The sequence below is a fragment of the Pristiophorus japonicus genome, unplaced genomic scaffold (genome assembly GCF_044704955.1).
Source record: "Pristiophorus japonicus isolate sPriJap1 unplaced genomic scaffold, sPriJap1.hap1 HAP1_SCAFFOLD_278, whole genome shotgun sequence".
In the NCBI taxonomy this organism is placed as follows: Eukaryota; Metazoa; Chordata; class Chondrichthyes; family Pristiophoridae; genus Pristiophorus; species Pristiophorus japonicus.
Window position 1 is genome coordinate 321,121 of NW_027252538.1, and position 14,436 is coordinate 335,556.

The following is a 14,436-nucleotide window of genomic DNA, read 5'->3' on the forward strand; positions in this document are numbered from 1 at the left end:
AGAAACCAGCAAAGGACGACTAAAAAATGATAAAAACAGAGAAGATAGCAGATGGAGCAAACTAACAAGAAATATAAAAACGACAGTAAGAGCTTCTACAGGAATATAAAATGGAAACGAGTAGCTAAAGTAAACATTGGTCCCTTAGAAGATGAGACTGGAGAATTAATAATGGGAAACACGGAAATGGCAGAGACTTTGAACAAATATTTTGTATCGGTCTTCACGGTAGAGGATACCAAAAACATCCCAACAGTTGATAATCAAGGAGCTAATGCGGGGGGGGGGGGTAACTTAAAACAGTCACTGTCACTAGAGATTAAGTACTAATCAAACTAATGGGACTAAAGGTGGACAAGACTCCTGGACATGATGACATGCATCCTAGGGTCTTTAAAGAAGTGGTTGCAGAGATAGTGGATGCATCGGTTGTAATCTACCAAAATTCCCTGAATTCTGGAGAGATCCCAGCGGACTGGAAAACTGCAAGTGTAACATCCCTAATTAAGAAACGAGGGAGACAGAAAGCAGGAAACTATAGACCAGTTAATCTACCATCTGTCATTCGGAAAATACTGGAGTCCATCATTAAGGAAGTAATAGCAGGACATTTAGCAAATTATATTGCAGTCAAGCAGAGTCAGCATGGTTTCATGAAAGGGAAATCATGTTTGACAAATTTCCTGGAATTATTTGAGGATGTAACAAGCAAAGTGGATAAAGGAGAACCAGTTGATGTTATATATTTGGATTTCCAGAAAGCATTCCATATGGTGCCACACAAAAGGTTACTTCACAAACTCAGAGTTCACAGGGTTGGGGGTAATATATCAGCATGGATAGATGATTGGCAAACTAACAGAAAACTAACAGAGAGTCAGGATAAATGGATCATTTTCAGCTTGGCAAACTGTAACTAGAGGGGTGCCGCAGGGATCAGTGCTGGGGACTCAACTATTTACAACTAATATAAATAACTTGGCTGAAGGGACTGAGTGTAACATAGTCAAATTTGTTGATGATACAAAGATAGGTTGTGAGAAGGACGCAAAGAATCTACAAGGTGACATAGATAGGCTCAGTGAGTGGGCAAAAATCTGGCAGATGGACTATAATGTGGTAAAATGTCAGGTTATCCCTTTTGGTTGGAAAAATAAAAAAGCAAATAATTATTTAAATGGGGACAATTACAAAATGCTGTAGTACAGAGGGATCTGGAGGTTCTTGTACATGAAACTCAAAAAGTTTGCATGCAGGTACAGCAAGTAATCAGGAAGGCAAATGGAATGCTGGCCTTTATTGCAAGGGGGATGGAGTATAAAAGTAGGGAAGTCCTGCTACAACTGTACAGGGCGTTGGTAAGACCACACCTGGAGTACTGCGCACAGTTTTGGTCTGGATTTGTCTCCATTCCCGTGCCAAGGGGATTGCTACACCAGACGGGAGGAGCAACATTTAGGGACATTGATTCCCCACTAATTCCCATTCCCCTTCTTGTGGATAATGGAGGGACCACTGTGTGTAATGTGCAAGTCAGTAAGAATTGTCAGCAAGATCTTTTTAATTGGAGATTTTATTCAGTGGAAACTTTGACACAATTGTAGATTTTGTACCAAAGATCAATTTAGAATTAAAGTAAAAGTTCATAATTTAATTGCAAACTAAATTTCTGTTGAGAGTTGCTGAATTAAGGGGAAAGATAACACACAGCATTTCTTAAATGGACACTGCAGTCCCGAGAACACAATCAGCAATATATCCAGAATATTAAAGTCCAGCCCAGTTATAGGGTTATTAACATCGGCAGAAACAAACCCCAAATGTCAGAATGAACATGGTTCAGTCGGGATGTGATTAACAGCAGTAATAACAGCAGATGCCAACCCCTGCAGTCATTTGTGAACTCGCTGGTGTGTCAGCAGGTGGGATGACCGAGTGAATCGCTTCCCACACTCAGAGCAGGTGAACGGCCTCTCCCCAGTGTGAACTCGCTGGTGTGTCAGCAGGGTGGATGACTGAGTGAATCCCTTCCCACACTCAGAGCAGGTGAATGGCCTCTCCCCAGTGTGAACTCGCTGGTGTTTCAGTAGGTTGGATTGCTCAGTGAATCGCTTCCCACACTGAGAGCAGGTGAACGGTCTCTCCCCAGTGTGAACACGTTGGTGTTTCAGCAGGTTGAATGATGCAGTGAATCCCTTCCCACACTCAGAGCAGGTGAATGGCCTCTCCCCGGTGTGAACTCGCCGGTGTGTTAGCAGGTTGGATGATGCAGTGAATCCCTTCCCACACTCAGAGCAGGTGAAAGGCCTCTCCCCAGTGTGACAGCGTCGATGCATTTCCAGCTCAGATGGTGATCTGAATACCTTCCCACAGACATCACATTTCCACGGTTTCTCCGTGGTGCAGGTATCCTTGTGACTATCCATGGTTCGACAATCAGTTGAAGCCTCGCCCACTCACACAACACGTTTACAGTTTCTCTGTGCTTTGAATGGTGCGATGTTTTTTCAGGCTGTGTAACTGGTTAGAGCTCTTTCCACAGTCAGTGCACTGGAACACTCACTCGGGTGTGTGTGTCTCGGTACCTTTCCAGTCAGGATGATAATTGAAATCTTTTCCCACAGACAGAACAGTCAAACATTTCTCCTTCCACTTTCAAAGACCGATGATATTCAGCTCCTGATGAATCAACTGCCCCTGTCAGATCTTGATGCGATGTTTGGTTTGTGTTTCCTGTCTGAAAATCTCACCACCTAATACGCTGTAAAAGGAGATAACAAAACTCATCACTGTCAGTACAAGACAGAAATTCAGAATAGACACATCTAGTTTCCATGGAAAATGTTTTCCTCTCTCGTTTTTACAAAGCTGTAAATCCCTGTCCCACACATTGTCCCTCCTGCTGTGCTGAAATCCAAACCATCGCAAATTTCTAGACAGTTTCTCCTCCACACCCAGTTTTCACCACCAATTCAGGCTGGGTTCAGTTCTACACTCACTGGTTCCCATCCCTCTCCTCCCCAGAATGTACTGATACTGGCTGGGTTCAGGTCTACACTCACTGGTACACTTCCTTCTCCAAAAGAAGTGGACTCTGGCTGAGTTCAGTTCGACACTCACTGGTTCCCTTCCCCTGAGTGTGCTGATTCTGGCTGGGGTCAGTTCTACACTCACTGGTTCCCCTCCCCTGAGTGTGCTGATTCTGGCTGGGGTCAGTTCTACACTCACTGGTTCCCCTCCCCTGAGTGTGCTGATTCTGGCTGGGGTCAGTTCTACACTCACTGGTTCCCCTCTCCTCTCCTGAAGGTGCTGACTCTGGCTGGGTTCAGTTCTACACTCACTGGTTCCCCTCCCTCTCCTCCCCCGAAGGTGCTGACTCTGGCTGGGTTCTGTTCCACAGACATTGACATCACTCACTTTGTTCCTGCACCAAGATGGCTGCGCATGCGCCTTGCTACTCACTAAACCAAGATGCCAGAGCGCAGAACCGGCCTTCCTGTACAAACATGGCCGCCGTTAGCCTGGGCCTGTGACCGGGAGAAAGCCCCGAAACTACAACCGGCGATATTCTGGTTCTTATTCCGGGTTTGCGGCGGGCACCGGTTGTTTATGAAGTCGCCCCGGCTCCCCGCTGGTCCATTACTCCGCTCCGTCCCGCTGAAAAACACAACTCTGAGGCGCCTGTCCAAAACGTGTCTCCTCCGCCATTACAGGCACCGCGCATGCTCCAAACCCAGCCAGGACCAGCGCCTGCGCACTGAGCTCCTGTAGTCCAGGTGAGACACATTCTCCCCGCAGAGAATGCTGGGTAAAGATATCGCCATTCAAAGCCCATGTTATTGAATGGAACATGATTTATTGAGATTGCATTGGTCACTGAACCATGTTCATTCTGGCAGTAAGACTTTGTTTCTGATGCTCTCAATAACCCCTATATGTGGGCTGGAGATTAATATCCGGTATAAATATTGAATAAATCAGATTTGTTTCAAACACAGTGTGTCGAATATTTGATTTCTCTATAATCAGAGGAGACTAGTTGATGTTCTGTTACCCACTGTTCCATTTTAGGGCTTTTTCTTACTCTAACTTATATCACTTCTCACCTAGTTCGCCTTCTATCATATCAAACCTCAAAGTTGTTCCGTTTGAGTACATGACTTGTGGTTGTAGTAGACTTAACTGCAGTGTTTCACTTTAAACTCAGCTGCAATCCTTTGAACAACCTCTTTATTGAACTATCTTGCATAAGATTTGAAATCCGTTATTTCTGTATCAGTTAACCCGTTTTTGGAACCAATTTAATTTAAAGAACTCATCCGCACATTTTGCATTTGATAGCCTGTGAAATATTCTAATATTTGTAATTGTCATTGTCACAATCTCCGTTCCCTAGCCATTGACTCCATCCTCTCCCCAGCTTCTGTCTGATGCTGAACCAGACTGTTCGCAACCTTGGTGTTATACTTGACCTTGAAATAAGTTTGTGACCATATATCTGTAGCATAACTAAGATTGCTTATGTCCACCTCTAACACATCGCCCGTCTACACTATTGCCTTAGCTCATCCACTGCTGAAGCCCTCATCCATGCCTTTGTTACCTCTGGAATGACTATTCCAAAGTACTCCTCCCACATTCAACCCTACATAAACTAGTGTTGATCCAAAACTCGGCTGCCCATGCCCTAACTCGCAACAAGTCAAGCTCACCCGTCACCCCTGTTCTTGCTGAGCTGCATTGCCTTCTGGTTAAGCAGTCAGTGGGCGTGGTCTAGTCAGTGGTTGGGGATTGCTCTGTATCTGATCCGTGCTGTACGTGCCCTGGGAGTATTTGAGGCAGGGTAGAGGGAGCTTTATTCTGTATCTAACCCATGCTGTACGTGCCCTAGGATAATGTAGTCTGCGGTTTACTCTATCAACCCTGGTAGTGTTTGGGACAGGATGGAGTGAGATTTACTCTGTATCTAAGCCGTGCAGTACCGGTAGCCATGAAATCAGTGGTAGAGAAAATGCTAGAATCGATTATTAAGCACGTGGTAACAGGGCACTTCGGAAGTAATAACAGGACTGGGCAGAATCAACACGGATTTATGAAGGGGAAATTATACTTGACAAATCTGTTAGTGTTTTTTGAGCTTGTTGTTGGTGTTTCGGACAGTGGGGTAACGCCCCTTTGGAATTTTGCATTCCTTACTGCCACTTTTGATCGGCTCACGTTTTCTGGAGTTTACTACTCAGCCTTTCTTGCCCTTGTTCCTTCATTTATCCTCTTTAGTTATTTTCATTATTTTGAATTATTTTGATTAAGAGTATGATCCTTTAGGTTCTAGTTTCTTTTTTGGTAAATTGGATTCTCTGATGCCATCTGTTTATTGTGTCTGGACCACTGTGCTTTGTGTGTCGTCCTGGACACTGATGCAATGCTCTGTATATAGATTAAATCTAGGGTGGGGTTAATATGGGTAATATACATTCTGTTCGAGCTTTCTCGTTTTAGTTGTTTGGGTATTCTCCTGTCCATTACTTGCTGTATCAGAGTTGCTGTGGCTTTGTGTGTCATTCTGGACACTGACGCCTTGTTCTAATTTTATTCTGGATACTGGTGTACCATTCTATTTCTAGGGTTAGGGCCTTTGTTGTTTGGCACAGTGGGGTAATGTTCCTTTGGAACTTTTATGGAAGTGTTTTATTAATAATTAAATTGATGGTAAATTGAAATTAACCAAGAGATTACATTGATGAAGATTGGATTGTATTTATATACAGTCCCTCTTTGGGGGGTGTTGGTTTAGGAAGGGTTATTTTTGAGGGGAGGGGGTTGGGTTTGTCAGTTAAAATTAGTTATTGAGTGGAATGTTAGTTCCTTACTATGTATTCAATTGATATTTGTGGAGTTAGGGAACTTATTAATTATAAGTAAGCCAATTGTATTTTTTGGATTTATTAATAATATTATTACCAGTGTTTTAAGTTAGGGATATTAATTGGGGAATTATTGTTATATTTAAGCTGTTCAAAGATCCTGTGGAACCTGCCTATTGGAAACGGAGGCTTGTTGCTGCTGTTGGGCAGAATGCTGATTGGTCACAGCATGGAGCCGCGTGTCCCTGAGTCTGTGTCTTCCCATTTTATTCATTTAAACATTTGTGAATTTGTGGATTAAGTTTCGGTTACATGGGTGGGGAGGGCGGGAGGGATTTGGTGGGTGTGCTAACGTTTTTTGGTTGTGGAGAGTAGGTCCGTTGTTTATTTATTTGGAGCGAACGGTGGCTGAGGAAAAGAGTGTTCGAAGATCAGACCCTCAAATCTGCCACCAAACTCATGGTCTACAGGGTTGTAGTAATACCCACCCTCCTGTATGGCTCAGAGACATGGGCCATGTACAGTAGACACCTCAAATCGCTGGAGAAATACCACCAAAGATGTCTCCGCAAGAACCTACAAATCCCCTGGGAGGACAGATGCACCAACATTAGCGTTGTCGACCAGGCCAACATTCACAACATTGAAGCACTGACCACACTCGATCGGCTCCACTGGGCAGGCCGCATAGTTCGCATGCCAGACACAAGACTCCCAAGGCAAGCACTCTATTCGGAACTCCTTCACGGCAAACGAGCCAAAGGTGGGCAGAGGAAACATTACAAGAACACCCTCAAGGTTTCCTTGATAAAATGCAACATCCCCTCTGACATCTGGGAGTCCCTGCCCAAAGAACGCCCCAAGTGGAGCAAGTGCATCCTGGAGAGCGCTGAGCACCTCGAGTCTCATCACTGAGAGCAAGCAGAAATCAATCGCAGGCAGTGGAAAGAGCGTGTGGCAAACCAGTCCCACCCACCCTTTCCCTCAACGACTCTCTGTCCCACCTGTGAGAGAGTCTGTGGTTCTCGTACTGGACTGTTCAGTCACCTGAGAAATCACTTTTAGAGTGGAATAAGTCTTCCTCGATTCTGAGGGACTGCCGATGATGATGATGATGACCTCCGTTTGTTTTGCTGGGATCTCCGATTTTATATTTTTGAAAAACAATTATTTTTGTTTTTCTGCAATTGTATCTTGCTGCAAGGTCTCGGTTAGGTTGTGTGTGTGGGGAAGGGTCATGGTTAGGTTGTGTGTTGGGGTAGGGTTCTCGGTTAGGTTGTGTGTGGGGGAGTCTCGGTTAGGTTGTGTGTGTGGGGAAGGGTCACGGTTAGGTTGTGTGTGGGGGGGTCTCGGTTAGGTTGTGTGTATGGGGGGGTACGCGGTTAGGTTGTGTGTGGGGGAGTCTCGGTTAGGTTGTGAGGGGGGGGGTCACAGTCAGGTTGTGTGATGAGGTCTCGGTTAGGTTGAGTGGAGGGTGGTCTCTGTTATGTTATGTGGGAGGGTCTCGGTTCGGTTGTGTGTATGAGGGTAGGTCTTGGTTAGTTTGTATGTGGGGGGGACAAGTTAGGTTGTGTGTGTGGGAGGGTCACGGTTACGTTGTGTGTATGGGGGGGTCACGGTTACGTTGTGTGTGTGGGGGGGTCACGGTTACGTTGTGTGTGTGGGGGGGTCACGGTTACGTTGTGTGTGTGGGAGGGTCACGGTTAGGTTGTGTGTGTGGGGGGGTCACGGTTAGGTTGTGTGTGTGGGGTGGGGGGGGGGGGGGGGGGGAGTCTCGTTTAGGTTGTGTGGGGGGGACTCACGGTTAGATTGTGTGTGGCGGTGTCTTGGTTAGGTTGTGCGTGGGGGGGTTTCGATTTGGTTGTTTGTGTGGGGGGGGTCTCGGTTAGGTTGTGTGGGGGGGACGCACGGTTAGATTGTGTGGGGGGGGGTGGTCACGGTTAGGTTGTGTTGGGAGGTCTCAGTTAGATTGTGTGTGTGGGGGCGGGGGGGGGGGGTCAGGGTTAGGTGGTGTGGGTTGTGGTCTCTTTAATTTTTGTGGCTTTTAGGGATTGAGTAGTCAGGTCAATTCGTTGTTGGTTATTTTTGGGCCTAGAGATGATTAAAAGCCTCGGATTGGATTTAAGCTGCGGCCAAGGGGGCGGGTTGGAGTGGAGGTCTTGTTGTTCCCGGGGAAGGGATTGGTCTCTGGATTTTGAAGGTGCTTGATTTTAAGTCACTATTACCTTCTTTCAGGAAGATTGATTTATGTACTTTCATGTGCTGATTTTTATTTTTAAAATTTTAAATGTTAGTAGTTTTTTGTTATTTTTTTATTTATTTTAACTGTCTGTTTTTGGGTGAGGGTTGTTTTAATGAGTCATTCAGTTACAGGATGGGGAAGGGAGGGTTATGTCCTTTTATGGTCTTAGCGGGTCGATCAGGGTCTTTGCCCGAGTTGGAGGATCATGTGGGGGGAGGAGGAGGGAGAATTTAGGAAACACTCTTTCCTTTGATTGTTTTTTAATTTATTTTCTTAAATCCTGTGTGTGTCATCATCAAAGTGAATTCTCAGTTGACTGAATAGTCGAGGATCTGCAAGATCCTACAAATCCCCTGGGAGGACAGACGCATCAATGTTAGTGTCCTCGACCAGGCCAACATCCCCAGCATTGAAGCACTGACCACACTCGATCAGCTCCGCTGGGCAGGCCACATTGTCCGCATGCCCGACACGAGACTCCCAAAGCAAGCGCTCTACTCGGAAGTCCTTCACGGCAAACAAGCTAAAGGTGGGCAGGGGAAACATTACAAGGACACCCTCAAAGCCTCCCTGATAAAGTGCAACATCCCCACCGACACCTGGGAGTCCCTGGCCAAAGACCGCTCTAAGTGGAGGAAGTGCATCCGGGAGGGCACTGAGCACCTCGAGTCTCGTCGCTGAGAGCGTGCAGACAGCGGAAAGAACGTGCGGCAAACCTGTCCCACCGACCCTTTCACTCAATGACTATCTCTCCCACCTGTGACAGGGACTGTGGTTCTCGTAATGGACTGTTCAGCCACCTAAGGACTCATTTTACGAGTGGAAGAAAGTCTTCCTCAATTCCAAGGGACTGCCTATGATGAACAGTCCAATAAGAGAATTACAGTCTCTGTCACAGGTGGGACTGGTTTTCCGCACGCTCCTTCTGCTGCCTGCGCTTGATTTCTGCATGCTCTCGGCAATGAGACTCTAGGTGTGTGTGCACGTAGTGGTTCGATGGCAATACTGTTCTGTTGGGGGGGTGCGGGGAGGTGGGAGCAGAGAAATCACAGTCCCGCAGAAAGCACTTATCCTACTAGTTCTAAAAAGCAGTACAATTAGAGCTGGTACGGAGAACATTTTTTGTTAAGAACGAAGAGAAATGAGAGATCGGCTTTTTTAAAAAGAAAAAAAACCAGCACCGTCGTTTGGGAGTGTGGAGAGAGTGAGGAAGAAGTCTCCCAAGGGCGGGGGGAGAAAAGTAAGGTGGGGTTTTTCGGGGGGGGCGGTGGGGGGGGGCAGATTTATACTCACTTCATGATCCATCATCTTGGTGGTTGATTGTAGTTGATAGGCCTAATGTTTCACCCTTACTGAGGCTTCATCAGAGACCAGGAAAAGCAAATGGGTCAGGGGGGAGGGTTCAAGGGTCAGAGGGTATCAGATTGATAACCTTACAGTGAGAGGTTATGGAGGGTTTAGAGCTCCCTACCTTCCACCAGGTCAGTCGGAACGAGAAGGGCTGGGAAAGAAACTATTTAAACCTCCTCCCTCTCAGTGATGAGCTGTTAATTGTGTGCTTTGTCTGGTGTTATGGTTTGTGTTTATACTCCTGGTGTGTTGTCTGTGTGCTCAGTGGTCCTCCCTGTTTGTTAGGTACAAATGTGGAGCTCTGCTCCCTTTTTGTTCGTGTTTGTGTGTAATGTGATGACTCACCTGGTTGAATGTCTGTGGTTGGGGGTTTTTTGTGGGGGTCTAATGTTTTGATTTACTGACAGTTTGTTCATTTATTTTAAGTCTTTTATCCCATTCTCCCCTTACTGCCTGTAAATTTTTGTTTTTTGATTTTAATAACTAATTTTTTTTTTTAATTAAAATTTTTTGTTTTGTACTTTTTTTTAGTTTTGTTATAGTTTGGAGGATAGTTCTGTAATGTTTTTGTTATTACTGTCTTCATTCAATCCAGTGTTTTGTTTTATTCCCGGTTTGGTTCCCTATGTCGTCTGTTGTCCCCGATTGTTGTACACCCTTCTATTTCCTGGTCTGCCCGGGGGAGGACGGTTTAGGCCTCTGTTTTACACACAGTTCTGTTTAGTTCCTGTTTCCTTGAGGAGGAGGAGGGAAGGGCTGGGAGTTGATTAAGGGGCATTTAGAGTTAGGTCTTGGGGTTAGGGTCTGCATTAATATGTTTTAGGTTAGGGTTCAGTCTTGGGGTCTATGGTCTGGGATTAGGATTGGGTTTGGGAGCTGTTCAGGTTTCGGTTAGGGTTCGGTTTCTGGGGTTTAGGATCTAGAGTTAGGGTTGGGGTCTGAACTGTTATGTTTTATGTTGGGGTTAGATTTTAGTGGGGTTAGGGTCTTGGGTTAGGGTTTGGTTTTGGGGCTGGGGTCTGTGTTTACAAGTTTTAGGTTTAGGTTTATGTGGGTTGGGGTTTGGTTTTGGGGCTGGGCTAGATTTAAAGGTTACAAGGTTTAGGTTTATGAGAGTTAGGGTCTGGAGTTCGGTTTAGTTATTTTCGTTGTTTTAAATTATTCTAATTAAGAGTATGTTTCTTTCTATTCTGATTTCTTCTTTTTGGTAAATTGGATTCTCTGTTAAGGTTTGGGATTAGTTTTAGTGTTTATTATTAGTCTGGGAACTAGGATTGGGTTTAGGGGTTATGGCTAAGGCCTGGGAGTTTGGCTATTCTGTCATCTGGGCTTGGGTATATGGGGCACATGATCAAAAACTCCAGGGAATGCCAAAAAGGGCCCATAGCCAACTATGAAGAGGAATTTAAGTGCCTTCATTGTCAATACACAGGTTAGTAATTGGGGCAGGTAGATGTGAAATGAAATTTAATGGAGAAATGTGCTGCGATAGATTTTGGGAGGAAGAAAAAGGGAGGAAATGTACATTAAATGGTAAAACTTTCAATGGAGTAAAGGAGCAGAGAGATTTAGGGTTGCAAGATTCTAGCTAATTCCTTGTCTTGTTAAGGATCGAGAGTCTAGTGTTAGAACACAAGAAATAGGAGGAGTAGGCCATCTGGCCCTCAAGTCCGCTCTGCCATTCAATAAGATCATGGCTGATCTGATCCTGCCCGCTCCCCATAATCCTTCACTCCCTTATCTTTCAAAACTCTGTCTATCTCCACCTTAAATATATTCAATGATTATCAGCAACTTTAATATCTTAAGAACTATAATTTGACCAGATTCTCTGTGTTCTACCACATCAGAGTAAAGATACAAGTCTCGCGTGTCCACAGTAACTGACACCAGGTCAGCCCGCTGGATGCCCTTAGCTTGATCTCCGGTGTCTCCAGTCCCGACTGCCCCCTTACATCAGTCTCCCCTCACTTTTATACCCTGCACTGATCCACCTCTGGCACCGGACTCTTCTTTGGCTTCGCTGCTGGGTTTGGGCAGACAGCTGGAACTTCTCTAATCTGTGATTTACAAGGACATTTTCCCTGGTTCCCAGCAGTTACTTTTCTTCACTAATTTTGTCATTATCCTTAAACTCCCCTGCACGATGTTAGTTGTTATTTTTTATAGTTTCACAATTTATAGGTATAAACATCACACATTATAATCTAATCTATTGCGTTCCGCAGTCTGGTTTAAGCTTACATTGTGGTTACTAACAGACAAACCCTGTTCTTTCCCCGATCTGATTACAGATTCCAACAGTGGGTTCAGTGAATGGAAAGTCTTATCAGTGTTGTCTGCAGTGAATCGATTGTTTGAGTTTCTAACTCAGACTAAACTTCTCTCTCTCATGATGCACATTATATCAGCCAGTTTATATCTGTGTTTTAGCCATGCTATGTTAATATGTTTAAAATCTACAAGGGTTTCAGTTAGACAAATCTTTAAAAGTCAGAGGACAAGTTGATAAAGTGGTTAAACAGCACATGGGGTCCTAGGTTTTATAAATAGGGGTGTGGAGTACAAAAGGGCAGAGGGCATGTAAACCTGTACAAATCATTGGTTAGGCTGCAGTTTGAATATTGTGTCAGGTTTTGGGGATCTTACACCAGGAAGGATGTCGAGGCCATGGAGAGGGTGCAGAGAGATTCACTGAGATGATACCAGGGAAGAAAGGCTTTAGTTATCAGGGGAGATTGGAGAAACTGGGGCTCTTTTCATTCGAACAAAGGGGAATTGGAGATCTGAAGCAGCGGTTCAAAATTTGATCAGGTAAATGAGGATAAACTATTTCCACCAGTCGATGAGTCAATAATTCGAGGGCATCAAATTCAAATCATCACCAAAAGGCTCAGACCCAGGGAGGAACTATCGAACACACTGTACAACAATGTTCGGGAAACTCACTGTCCTCTGGATCTGTGTCCGGGGAGGAACTGATGGTTTTCTCTTATCTTTGGGTTAAATTTTGTTCTCATCAAGGTGATGGATGTCACTGCCATGAAATAGTGTATTCTGAGCACCAAGTGTCTGCCTGAAACACTCTCCAGTCAGGTACAACACGGGTTAGATACAGAGTAAAGCTCCCTCTACACTGTCCCATCAAACACTCCCAGGGCAGGTACAGCATGGGTTAAATACAGAGTAAAGCCCCCTCTACACTGTCCCATCAAATACTCCCAGGGCAGGTACACCATAGGATTGCTGGACTGTCAGTGTTGCCATCTTTCAGATGAGTTGTTCAACCAAGGCCCCATCAGCTCTCAACCAATATCATTCAAACAGATTATCTGGCCATTGCTGTTCATGGCAGCTTGCTGTGTGTAAATCATCTGCTGCATTTCCTATACTACAACAGTGAATGCACTTCAAATGTACTTTGGAGTTGTTAGCGCGAATGTACCTTCCAAGAATCACTCGTCACTCCGGGTCGGTCCATACATCACAACGGTTTATTACGCCGGCGGGGAGATGAAGCAAACTGGTGGGTCCAGGTACCTCTCTCCGCCGAACAAAGGGTTTCATGGATTTTTATATGTTTTACAACAGTTTACTACAGTTACATCAGCCCATTTTGGCCGGACACTATCCAATCATATTCATTATAGATTACATATAGATTCAAATCGACCAATAGAAGTGGTCTCTAAACATTAGGTGACTGCGTGATTGCCTCAGGTGTTGCTAAGGGTAACAGACCAATAGAAGTAGTCTCTAACCATTATGTGACTGCGTGATTGTCTCATATGTTACTAAGGATTATTCATGGTCTTGACAAACATTTCTCCATCCACATTCAAAGGCCGATGATATTTAGGTCCTGATGCATCGAGTGACTCTGTCAGATCTTGACGTGATGTTTGGTTCCAATTCCCTGTCTGTAAATCCTCCCCTTCTAACACCCTATAAAAGGAGTTTACAAAACTCACTACTGTAAGGGCAGGATAGAAATTCAGAACAGATAATTCTAGTTTCTATGGAACATTCTTTCCTCTCTTGTTCCCCCAAAGCTGTAAATCCCCATCCCACACACTCTCCCTCCTCCCGGAGCTGAAACCCAAACCCATCGCACCACCTCCATCATTTCTTTCTTCTCGCTGTTTTTTTCCTTCCCCGAAGGTGCTGACTCTGGCTGGGTTCAGTTCTACACTCACTGGCTCCCCTCCCTCCCCTCCCCTGAAGGTGCTGACTCTGGCTGGGTTCACGTCTACACTGTATTCTATGGGTATTCTGAACACCGAGTGTGTGCCTGAAACATGTTCTGGTCAGGTACAGAGTAAAGCTCCCACTACACTGTCCCATCAAACATACCCAGACCAGGTACAGCACAGGTTAGATACAGAGTAAAGCTCCCTCTATACTGTCCCATCAAACAAGTAGAAGTGAATTTGAAGTCAGAGGAAACAAGCAAGACAAAAGGGTAAAATAAATTGAAAAGCTCTTTGCCTAAATGCACGTAGTATTCGTAACAAAATAGATGAGTTGATGGCACAAATAGATCTGATAGCCATTACAGAGTCATGGTTGCAAGGTGACCAGGACTGGGAACAAAATATTCAGGGGTATTTGACAATTCGGGAGAACAGACAGAAAGGAAAAGGAGTTCTGGTTGCAATGTTAATAAAGGATGGGATCAATGAGTTAGTGAGAAACGATATTGCCTCAGAGGATCAAGAGGTTGAATCAGTTTGGGTGGTGATAAGGAATAATAAAGGGAAAAAGTCACTGGTGGACGTAGTCTATAGGCCCCTAACAGTAGCTACATGATTGGATGGAGTATCAATCAAGAAATAATGGAGACTTGTAAAAAAGGAACGGCAATAATCATGGGTGATTTTAACCTTCAAATGTTTTGGTCTCTGTATTTAAGGAAGGAATAACTTGCTTTGGAGGCTGTTCAGAGAAGGTTACTAGGTTGATTCCAGAGATTAGGGGGTT

General features: G+C 44.8%; 1 protein-coding gene and 1 long non-coding RNA gene across 13 annotated transcripts in view; one reads left to right on the forward strand and one right to left on the reverse strand.

Annotated features, from left to right (window-relative positions):
• LOC139247642 (zinc finger protein 664-like) overlaps positions 1-14,436 on the reverse strand; it is a 334,128-nt gene that overhangs the window by 305,694 nt on the left and 13,998 nt on the right. For 5 of the 12 annotated variants that reach the window (XM_070871735.1, XM_070871731.1, XM_070871734.1 and 2 more), the window contains 2 exons: positions 12,902-13,401; positions 1,558-2,761 (listed from right to left, as the gene is read on the reverse strand). The exons of 1 other annotated variant lie outside the window; for it this stretch is intronic. In XM_070871735.1, coding sequence (XP_070727836.1) covers positions 1,893-2,426 — 534 coding nt within the window. In that variant the 5' untranslated portion in view covers positions 2,427-2,761; positions 12,902-13,401 and the 3' untranslated portion in view covers positions 1,558-1,892. Of the gene's footprint in view, positions 1-1,557; positions 2,762-3,417; positions 3,711-12,901; positions 13,402-14,436 lie in introns of those variants that run through there. 6 more of the 12 variants (XM_070871736.1, XM_070871738.1, XM_070871739.1 and 3 more) reach the window with 5 other exon arrangements.
• LOC139247648 (uncharacterized) overlaps positions 1-14,436 on the forward strand; it is a 497,861-nt gene that overhangs the window by 218,273 nt on the left and 265,152 nt on the right. The gene's annotated exons all lie outside the window — the stretch shown is intronic.